Source organism: Peromyscus eremicus, chromosome 1 (genome assembly GCF_949786415.1).
Source record: "Peromyscus eremicus chromosome 1, PerEre_H2_v1, whole genome shotgun sequence".
NCBI lineage: Eukaryota > Metazoa > Chordata > Mammalia > Rodentia > Cricetidae > Peromyscus > Peromyscus eremicus.
Window position 1 is genome coordinate 44,403,348 of NC_081416.1, and position 11,364 is coordinate 44,414,711.

Here is an 11,364-nt window from a genome sequence, read left to right on the forward strand (position 1 = left end):
TACTTTCCATGTTAGTTTTTCACTTTGCTTCATAAATCCACTGATAATTAAGGCTTCCTTTAAGTATAGAATTTCCAACATAAAAAATTCTATTTTCAAGGCTAGGGATGTGGCTCAGTGGTAGAGCACTTGCCTAGTATTCCTAAGGCTGAGTGAGTTCCATCTCTCACCACAACCCACATGCATGCCCCACATGTGTGTGGTGATTGCCTTCATACTTTAATGTGTACCCTTCCCACCAGCAAATCTGTTGCCATATAGCAAACAATGATTCAATGTGCTGATGGGCACAAAGTGATCTGTAATCCAACTTTAAAGAACCCAAGCCACCACAAGTTAGAGTAAGAGGGAAAACGGGAGAGATGAAGATATTTAGCTAAACCTTCTCCATTTCTGAAACTACAAGGACTCTTTAGGTGAGCATTAAATTATACTTAAGTAGCTGTTCATACAGAGCTACACAGACACAATTTTCTTTGAAAACATAGGACTACACTTTGTAAAAAAAATACTTCTACGTCATCATTTAATTATTAGTTACCCTAAGGAGAAGACAAATATTTTGTTTTTTTAGGAAACTGTTACAACCAAGCTTTGTGGTGCATTCCTTTAATCCCAGTACAGAGAGAGGTGGATCTCTAGGAGTTGTCTGAAGCCAGCCAGAGCTACATAATGGAAGCCTGTCTCAAAAGGAAAGAAAATTTTACACATACACACGGTTGTGTTCATTTCAATCCCAAGGAAGCCTACAAATAAAGTTGGGTTTTCTCCTAAAAATGCAATGCATATATGCACTTGACCACCATTCACACAGTAATGAATGGAGTGGTGTACACATACAAGCAATCTCTGAAGCACATGGCTGTAGGATATTCCAAACGCGAATAACACCAATCACTTATGGGGGAAAAATGAACCAGTCAGAAAAAAAAAAAAAACACAAAACAAAAAACCACCCTTAAAGAGCAAGGCCATCTACTCTTTAAAAAAGCATTTTAACAACACAAAAGCAAGCCATTGTATGACTTAAAGAGAAAAGGGGGCTGGGGTCTAATTCAGTGTTGTTCCTGCCTATGAGGCCCTGTGCGGTCTTCAGTACTGTGTAGAAAAGCCAACGCCCTGATGTGAGACAATCAGGCCACTTCAAGCTGAAGCAGCTCTACACAGGCACTGGGACACTCAAATGAAGTGACTCAAAGCTCACAAGTCTGTAGGTCTGTAAAAATATATTAATACACAAAATAATAAAAATACACTGTAGACTTTCCTCCCCGGGTAAGTTCCATGTTGGATTTCCTGGGAAAAGAAGCCCCATTCATTCATTCAGCAGCGCCAGCACACATGGTTACGAGAACCGCAGCCAGTCTTCACTCCCCCAGTGACACTCAGACTTTATTTCTACTACAAGACACTAGCTTTCTAGTGCTACATTGTAATCAACATTTTACATTTAAAAAGTCTTGATTTTTGAATGAATCTTTTAGTACTACATAACATGATGGAGCTAATAGCTGAAGAACACTTGATAGCTAAGACAAAGGTTCGAATTAAAATATGATGAAGGTGAGACTGTATCACAAGCTAGCGACACCACAGCGAGTGGACAGATAAGGTTCTTTTCATCAGTGGCCATTCATAATTTTGCCTTTAGAAACTTTGAAGAAATTGTCATCTTTGAGTTTCAAATGTTCTGGTAAATCCAGTTGCTTTTTAGCTTCTTCAATATCACCTTGAATCGCTGAAATGAGTGACTCTGGAAGAAAAAAAGAAAAACTGCTAGTAATACATGTTACTACTCTGGCTCAGCCCCTCCCCCAAATGCACAGGCTAGCCACCCTTTCCCCCAGCCCTGGCAAGTGACAGGGGCTCAACCAATGTCAGCACCCTGTCTTTCTCTAGGAAAGTCTGTGCAACATAAAGTGTTCTCTTGGAAAGAAACCCTTCACATCATAGGGTAAGATTCTCTCTACAGCAACAGGCACTCGGTGACACTGGAAGCAAATCTCCTAATTACTGTTTCTTTCTGTTTGTTTTTTAATATTTATTGTTATTTTATATGTATTGGTGTTTTGCCTGTATGTATGTCTGTGTGAAGGTGTCAGATCTTGGAGTTACAGACAGTTGTGACCTGCCATGTGGGTGCTGGGAATTGAACCTCGGTCTTCTGGAAGTGTTCTTAACCTCTGACCCATCTCTCCAACCCCCTAATTACTCTTTCTTACACTTCCAGCACCTACTGCCCGGCCAGTCTTGCAGGCTCAGATGCCAGGTGTCATCATTTGCTAGCTAACTGCTATGACTTGGGTATGCCTTGTAATTCATGTACTAAACAGTCCCCAAGGCTGAAAGTATTTGGAAGTGGAAACGCTAGAAAGTGACTGGGCCTTGGGGGCTGAATGGATTTATGAGTACCCAGGGAGTGGCTGTGATAGAAGAACAGCTCTTCCTAGCCCTCTTCTGTCCCACCCTGCAATGCCCACCCACTGAGGCAGTAAGAAGGCCCTCACCAGATACAGCCTACATTCCTGGACCACTCCTGACTCCAGCTTCCAGAACTATGCACCAAATAAACAGCTGGTACTCAGTGAGACCAACAGAAAACAGACTAAGGCAAACTACCTAATCTCTGTGTATCAATTTCCTTATCAATGAGATGGGCATAGCAACACATCATATGGCTACTGTGGGTGACAAAGGGATTAACTTGCATATGATACTTATAATAGAGCATAACACGCATTAAATGCTCAAATATATGTCCTGTCATCATGAGCACGTAGTAGCAGCCATAATAGTAGTGAAGATTATTATAAATTCTTACCTAAAGAATCAAAGTTCTTTTCTGGTCTGAGGTAGCCAACAATGGCCACGTTGAGAATTTCTCCATAGAAGTCCTCTTTGAAGGTATGTATGATGTGGGTTTCCTACAAACAAAGTGTTGAAAAGATTACCATGGTGTGTGTGTGGGGGGGGGGGGGGCACTGTAGAGATGGCTCAACAACCCGTTAAAGGCAGGAGCTCCTCTTCCAGAGGACCTAGGCTTGACTCCTAGGATCCAGAGGATGGCTCATAACTGTATGTAACTCAATTTCCAGGAGATCCAACTTCCTCTTCTGGCCTCCTCTGACACCAGGCATGTACACAGTGCACTTATATACATGCAGGCAAAACATTTATATGCAATAAATAAATGAACTTGGTCGGGCAGTGGTGGTCATGCCTTTAATCCCAGCACTTGGGAGACAGAGGCAGGTGAATCTGAGTTTGAGCCAGCCTGGTCTACATACAGAGTTCCAGGATAGCCAGGGATACACAGAAAAAACCTGTCTCCAAACAAAACAAACAAACAAAAAACAATAAGTAAATAAATTTTTGTTGTTTTTTCAAGACACGGTTTCTATGTTACAGCTCTGGCTGGCCTCGAACTTACTCTGTAGAACAGGCTGGACTCGAACTCACATAGATCCACCTGCCTCTGCCTCACAGTGCTGGGATTAAAGGCATGCCCCACCTCCACCCAGAGAAAACCCAGTTTTAAAAAATAAAAACCTACACCTCACCCTCTTTTTCTCCAGGCATGGTCCTCTTTTCCCTTCCCCTGTTGGGGATCAAACCCGCAGCCTTTCATTCACTGGGTAAGCCCTCCACTACCATGCTGCTCTCTCTTTCCAGGCAGTCTTGGCTGCAGCCCAGGGTAGCTGTGAGCTCCTCTGGGTTCTCCCTCCTGGGGACTGAGATTGCAAGCCTGTGCCTCCAGGCTGCTCAGAGCCTGAGATAGCTAACGGAGGAGCCTCAGCTGCTGCACTGTTTCCCCATCTTCGAAATTTAGAGAGAAGGACTTGGCACACATTCTCTTTTATATCCACATTTCAAAAAGACTCTTAAAAATAAGAGCAACAGAAAAACTAATGAGCTATTCTCACAGTTGATATGGTAACACCAAAAGCATTGGAGAAAATCCTGGAAACAGAGCTGGAGAAACAAGTGGTGCAGGCCTGTAATTCCAGCTTCCTGGGGAGGCTGTGATGTGAGGATCTTGCCTGCCTGGGGTACAGAGCAAACGCAAGGCCAGCCTGAGCAACTTAGTGAAGCCATCCCAAAGAACAAAAGGGGGGCGGGCGTGGGACACAGCTCAGTGGTGAGGACTTGTTAGGCATGGGCAGGGTCTCAGGCTCAGTAGGGAAAGAGGTACATAGGCCAATGCTATGGAAATTCAGACATCGTGGTAGGAGCTCAAGGACAGGCAATGGCTCCTGTTAATTCCAGCACTCCAGGGCTGAGGCAACATTACTGAGTCAGATCACACTAAGCGACAGAGAGCCTCTCTCAAAAACAGGTGCGGCAAATGTAATAGCTTAGTGGGTAAAGGTGGTTGGCACCAATCTAGAAGACCTGAGTTTGATCTCCAATTAGATTATTAAAAACACTAGCTATAAAAGAAAATGATGACCTCGGCTATACTAAAATTAATAGGACAACACTTTCATTAGGGCAAAAGACTTTCATGGATGGCTGTTACTGGCAAATAACAATATTAAAAATAAACAGCCTGTTCTAAACTGTATGAGCATCTTGAGAGTGGGTAACTGAGTTTTTCCTATCAGAATCTAGGCAGTCCAGAAATGGCTTGATAATGCTTTATGGAAATGCCAACAGGCTCTCCTCCCTGTTCCTTCCACTCCCCAAGAAAAGAAAAGCATGTGCTGTTCTCTTACCAATTCTTATCTCTCCAATTTTCTCCCCACTAAATAATCAGCACAGCCCAAATCCATAAGGACTTCAAGGTCATTACTGTTTATAAAAGCAGTTCTCAACATGTGGTTGAAACCCCCTTGGCAACCCTCTATCTCCAAAAATATTTACATTACGATTCATAAGAGTAGAGAAATTACAGCTACAAAGTAGCAACGAAAATAATTTTATGGTTGGGGGTCACCACAGCATGGGGAACTGTATCAAAAGGTTGCAGTATTAGCAAGGTTGAGAACCACTGATCTATTACTTCAGCACTTAGCTCTGTGATTCTCTGTGAATCTTCCTCTCTTATTACTCCTCAGAGTTAAAAATTCAGCGTGCTGGCACAAGGCCTAGCACCCTGGCACTCAGGAGTCAGAGGATGGCTTGTGAGTTCAAGGTCAGCCAGGATTACAAGCAAGACCGTGCCTCAAAATAAAATTCTTCCACTAACTGTTTTTTCATTTGATCTACAAAAGATTAACCCAAATCCAACAAGTATGTAAGCTGTGGGGAAAAGTAGGGCAGAAAGAAAAAAAGAAAAGGACTATACCCTCAAGGTGATTTTAGAGAGAGAGGCTAGGAGGGTAGCTAAGCAGAACACTGGCCTAGTATGTTATGGCCTTGAATATGATTCCCAGGGATGTTTAAACAAAGAGAGAGAGCACAGGAATAAAGTTAAAACACACTCAGTAAGCAATTGTCTAAAGGCAATCAAACAAGTAAACTCTGAATAAAATACTGTGGCAAAGACCAATTTTATGAAATGCTTTTTAAAGAATCTCACTTGCAAGCCTGTTTTATGGCCCACACCTGTAATCTTAACACTTAGAAGGCCAAGGCATGAGTGTTTTGGGGTCCTGGGCTATCTGGTGAGTTCCAGACCAATCTGGACTACACAGGAAGACCCCGTCTTAAACAAAACAGCTGGGCGTGATTGTGCATGCTTTAATCCCAGCACTGGAGAGGCAGGTTCCAGGCCTCTCGGAGTTCCAGGCCAGGTAGGGTTACACAGCGAGACCCTGTCTCAAAAACCAGTAATACTTCATTTTTATTTCTGGTAAATATAAATTCATGAACAATTACAAAAACACTGTGGTCACCCACATCTGTCATCCAGCACTAGGAAGGCTGAGCAGGAAGACTAGTTTTCCTGTATGGAAAAGAAAACGGCCTAATAAAACAGGTAATACTGAGAGAAACGGAAATGCCCACTTACGAACATACTGAAAACAAAGAGCATTACAATGGAATCTTCCTTACCAGAAATTACTCTTTTTTGAGATAGGGTCTCACAATACAATCCAGGCTATATTTGTCATCCTCCTGCATCAGTGTCTAAGTGTTAGGATTATAGGAATGTCCAATAGTGTGGTTGCAGCAGTTACTTTAAGTTTTTAATGGAGGGCTGCGGTCACAGCTCAGCAGTTAAGAGCATGTAAGGACCTGAGCTTGGTTCCCAGCACCAGCGTTGGCCAGCTGCATGGATCCAACTTCCTTTTCTGGCCTCCATGGGAACCTGAGTCCATGTGCATATCCACAGACACAGAATTAAAAATAAGATATTTAATTTAAATGGATTACACATGTCAACCAAAAAGCAGAGAGGTTAGTAGAGAATTATTACAAAAACCTGATCCAACTTTATACCTGTATGGGGAGACTCACTTTGTTCAAAGGAAACAGAGAACAAACATGTAGAAAAATAAAATATCCACTTAAATAAAAGTAAATAAATGCTTGTGGGTGCAGTAGGAATGAAGTGGAAGTGTAGGACAGCATCCAGCCCAGGCTAGTCTTTTTGTTTTGTTGTTTTGAGATAGGGTCTTTATGTAGTCTTAGCTCCCTGGAATTCACTACATAGACCAGTCTGCCTTGAACTCAGAGATCCGCCTCCCTCCACCTCCCAAGAGCTGGGATTAAAGGTGTGTGACACCACACCCAGTCACCCAGGCTTTCTTGAACTCATGACCCCTCAGTCTCAACCTGAGGGGTAAAGTATCACCATGTCTGATACTTTACTCTAAACCCTTCAAGTATGCTGAGGAATTCTGTGTGCATTTAACAGAGCAAAACGTGACTCTTACCATGGACTTTTTCACATTCTTGTAGTATGGGTTCCATCCTATGCTCACCACCATTTTATGGACATCTCCACTCCCGACACTGGCCCAACCATAATAAATGCCAGTGGACACATCAGCTGGAAGATTGTCTACTACTTGTTCAGGAAAATTGGCTAAACAGAAGTAAAAAGATACTCAGTTACAATTTTCATATTAAATATTGATTAAAATCACATTAAAAGGTTAGTCTGAATCTTTACACTCTGACTTCCAAAATCTTTTCTAAGACTCCCAATCCAACCCTCCATATTCTGGCTTGGATTTTTTTCTCTTCAGACACACAGGTTAGGAATGAGACACAAGGCAAGTGTATGACTATCTCAAAAAACAAAAAACAAAAAAACAACGAAAAAAAAAACCAAACAAACAAACAAACAAAAAATCCACGAGCCAGGTGGTGGTGGCGCAGCCTTTAATCCCAGCACTCAGGAGGTAGAGCCAGGCGCATCTCTGAATTCGAGGCCAGCCTGGCCTACAGAGCAAAATCCAGGACAGGCACCAAAACTACACAAAGAAACCCTATCTCAAAAAACCAAAAAACACCAAACAAACAAACCTACACGAAAATGTCCAAGTGGAAAGAAAGAGATAAAATAAACGGGGAGGTTCATCGGAGATTACCCAAGATTACCCATATCTCTAGTCCCATTCAGGAGGCTATGAGAACTCTCCTGAGCTCATGAAGTAGGCGGCAGCCTGGGAAACCCCGGTCTGTTATAATTAAAACAAACAGAAAGCCCCCGCTCTTACCTAGTAACGCTAAGCAGGCTGAGTCACTTCAAAAGATTCTTAGCTTCAAAATACACAAACCCAAATCTCAAATTCAAAGATTGATCCAATGGGTCAAGAAACAGCCCAGGTATCATCTTTTAAGGACGGGCAGTCAAGTCTTGACTACAAAAACTTACGTAGTCAGACCAAATAAACGTTGGCTCTCGTAGAACTACCCGTGTTGTCATTGATCACTACTACACAGTAACATCTGAAGAGCATAGAACTTTCAACAGCTTGAGAGTTCGGCCAATCCGACCTGCAGTACCTTCCCGGACCGGGCTCCGCAAGCTCGGCTTTTAGTGGCAGGAGTGCGGCTACCCGACCCCCTGCCCCACGGCCCGGAGCTCCACGGCCCGGAGCTCCACGGCCCGGAGCTCCACGGCCCGGAGCTCCACGGCCCCGCGACGCGCTCACCTGTGGGGATGCCCAGCTGCTTGGAGCCGCGGCCGAAGCCGCGCACCACCTGACCGCGGCAGAAGAATGGCAGGCTCCTCATGACGCCGACCTCGGAGGATGCGGGCTGCTGCTCGCTCCGCGCCTGCGGCGGAGCCGCCGTGAGTGCGGCACCCGGGCCCGGGCCAGCCGGGGATCCCGCAGGAGCTGGGCTGGCGGAGCGGGACACCCACCGCTTACCGTTGCCTGCCGGCAGAGCAGCCTCCAGCCGCCAGAACTCAGCGAACGCTCAGCCGGAACTACGACAACCGCGGTGAACGCACAAGTCTGCGGCCCCGGCGACGAACCTGCCCGGCTTCCGTAGCTCCCCCGGCGGTAGCCCCGCCTCCGCCGCTGCGGCCCCGCCCAGAGTCCTCGCCCCGCCCAACGTCGTCGTGGCCCCGCCCCATCTGCTACCCGTTGGTTCCTGGTCCAGCCCCTGAAGTTGAGGCCCCGCCCACGCCGTTGTGGCCCCGCCCTTGCCCGTGGCCCAGCCTCTAATAGCTTCTTTTTCAGCTTCTTCAGACTGAGCTATGCCGAAATAAGCGTTGCTCACGGAATAGTTTCAGTTGTTCTATTTTTCTGCCACAAATGTGTATAAAATTCTGCCCGGTCTTTGCACCTGCTTTCTTTTCCCTTACTCTGAGAATGTTTAGCTGATGTTAAGAATGTTTTTCTCTATATTGGTACAAAGATGACTTTTTAGTAAAGTTTCATTTCCTTGACGCTGGTATACTAACACAAAACAAGTATTTGTAACTAATTGTGACCATCAATTGAGATAACTCACTACCTTCGGACCAGCCTAAAACAAGTATTTGTGGAAAGATCAAAGCACATTGCAAGGTGCTAGGGAATTAAGGAAACTAACTCTAACCCCAGGCCCCATGGGAAGCTGACACAGTAAACAGTCTAATAGAAGTCTTCACAAAAGTTTAAAAGACTGGCTCTAAATTTACCGTTGTAGCCCTGGATAATCCAGAATTTGAGTACAGACCCTGTGACCTTGAATAGCTGATGTATGAAACTGTTTAACAAACTACCTCCCAAGTGCTGGGATTAAAGGCAAGCACCACCACCACTGCCGCCGGGCTTATTTTTAAAAAATAAAATAGGGTGTGGTGGCCCACGCCTTTAGTCCCAGCACTGCGGAGGCAGAGGCAGGTGAATCTCTGAGCTCAAGGCTAGTCTGGTCTACAGAGTGCCTGGACAGCCAGGGCTATGCAGAGAAACCCTGCTTTGGAAGAGAAAAAGAAAGAAAATATATAATGCTAAGTATGTATCATACTATCTCACCTAATCATTACATCATCGTTGGAGAAAGCATTCATTGAAATTTAAAAAGAAAGCAAGTTGGAGAATTTCTAAGAGGAAACCGTCAAGTCCTCCACCCCTCCACCCTTCACCCTTGCCCCCCCTTTCTTTCTGAGGAAAGTTTTTGGCTGTGTAGCTCTGACTGACCTGAACTTGTTATTTAGACCAAACTGGCCTTGAACTCATAGAGGTCTGCCTGCCTCTACCCATCAAATGCTGAAATTAATGGCATGTGCCACCACACCCAGCAAGGTCCATTTTCAAGTTGCTATTGACATGTGTTCCTATATTGTATATTTATATACTGTATATTAATGTAGGTATGGAAGAGAAAGTTATGCTGGGTGGTGGTGGTGCATGCCTTTAATCCCAGCACTTGGGAGGCAGAGGCAGGTGGAACTCTGTGAGTTCAAGGCCAGCCTGTTCTACAAAGTGGGAGCCAGGACAGCCAGGACTGACTGTTACACAGAGAAACCCTGTCTCAGAAAAAAAAAAAAAAATTATGATCCTTTCCATCGCATCTAGGTAGCCTTGCAAGGCTCCCTTTTACTCAAGAATGAAGTTGCCCTTCAGGGTTCTAAGTGTGTTCAATGCTTTAGGTAAAAATCAAATCTGAATCCATCAATGTCACTTCAAAATGGGGGAAGGGGGAGGGAATGCTTGCAGGTACTCAGATGTGTAGGCCATGTGATTTATTATTTTTCACACTCATTAATAGTGTTCCACGGCATTTGGTTCAAGAGATACATGACTGAGTCTCCTTGGTTACCATCTCTTATGCAAATCCAGAGTTGGGAGAGAGAATATGTTTGTCATATTGTCAAGTTTAGTGCTTTGAAACACGAAAATATCCCAAATATTCCTACTTCCCCTTCTGAGTTAGACTTGCAGCACCCAGCCGGCCTCTGCCTGCAGAGAAGGAGACCCTCCTCTGGCTGAGTTGTCTCTTCAGGAAGAAAGGTCACAGTAACAGTTAACCGGGAAGAGAAGGGAAGGATAGTAGATGAAGAAAAGATACTGTCTGTTAGTTATTTGGGGCGCTCTTACCCTGCGAGGAAATGTCACGAAACATGACAGAATCCACTAACAAGAGTTTTACTAAGATAACAGAGAGAGAGACAGGCCTGCGGAAAGACACGTACATAAGGAGGGAAGCCGGGAATATGGCGCCAGCTTATAAAGGCTAGGTCGCATGCATACACAGGCTCATGTGGCTACTCCATGCATGCACGTAGATCACATGGTTGTGCTACACGCTTTATGCAACCATGCAAAGCCATGGGGTCCTGGTCATGTGAGACGTTTTGACCCAGAAATGGCTATTTTGACCCGGAACTGGCTATTTTGACCCGGAACTGGCTAGGCGGAAGTGTCTAGGTCCGCCCGACACGCCCAACCGTGGGGGCATGTTGTGAATCTATCACCATCAATGAACAATTTCAAATTAATCTAAAGAATGTTTTCATATTAAGAAAAAAGCATACCAATTTAAAAAAATAGAAAAAAAAAACAGGCCGGGCTGAACTGTGCATGCTTTTAACCCCAGCACTCAGGGTTTGGGGCCAGCCTGATCGACATAGAGAGTTCCAGGTTAGCCAAGGCTACATGGCGAGAACTTGTCTCAAAAAAAAAATAAACAAATAAAAAGATAAGGAGACAACACTATACACCCATTGGAATGGCTAATCTCCAACATGCTGATAACATTGACTACCAGGATGTGAATGGAAGGTTCTCTCTCTCACCCATTTGCTAATGGCAATACAAAATGGGGTAGCTGGTTCCAAAGGCTCTTGGCAATTTATAAAACTAAACAGACTTTTTTCAGAAAGTTCAGCAGTTAAGCCAGATGTGGTGGCACGTGGCTGTACTCCTAGAACATAGGAGGCTGTGATGGAAGAATCTCACGATGCAGGCTAGCCTCTGAGAGCAGACATAGAAAACGCTGCCTTTGACAGCAGCCATAAAATCCTCCAAGAAGCCT

General features: G+C 44.5%; 1 protein-coding gene across 2 annotated transcripts; it reads right to left on the reverse strand.

Moving 5' to 3' along the window:
• Positions 1 to 1,366: 1,366 nt before the first annotated feature.
• Positions 1,367 to 8,369, reverse strand: Rfk (riboflavin kinase). 2 transcript variants are annotated; one of them, XM_059247755.1, is made up of 4 exons: positions 8,049 to 8,369; positions 6,822 to 6,973; positions 2,822 to 2,924; positions 1,367 to 1,753 (listed from the first exon to the last, which is right to left on the reverse strand). In XM_059247755.1, exons 1-4 carry the CDS (start codon positions 8,128 to 8,130, stop codon positions 1,623 to 1,625), a joined length of 468 nt encoding a protein of 155 aa, XP_059103738.1. In that variant the 5' UTR covers positions 8,131 to 8,369; the 3' UTR covers positions 1,367 to 1,622. The 2 variants fall into 2 exon arrangements, with proteins under 2 accessions (XP_059103738.1, XP_059103748.1); XM_059247765.1 differs by lacking the exon at positions 8,049 to 8,369 and adding an exon at positions 7,417 to 7,486.
• Positions 8,370 to 11,364: the final 2,995 nt, after the last annotated feature.

What these genes read in the sequence shown, in the direction of transcription:
- Rfk (XM_059247755.1), bottom strand. Translation starts at nt 8,130, where the DNA reads ATGAGGAGCCTGCCATTCTTCTGCCGCGGTCAGGTGGTGCGCGGCTTC. An exon ending in GCAGCTGGGCATCCCCACAG is followed by an intron (nt 6,974 to 8,048) that starts GTGAGCGCGTCG and finishes ACTTCTGTTTAG; the next exon opens with CCAATTTTCCTGAACAAGTA. An exon ending in AAAGAACTTTGATTCTTTAG is followed by an intron (nt 1,754 to 2,821) that starts GTAAGAATTTAT and finishes TTTTTCTTCCAG; the next exon opens with AGTCACTCATTTCAGCGATT.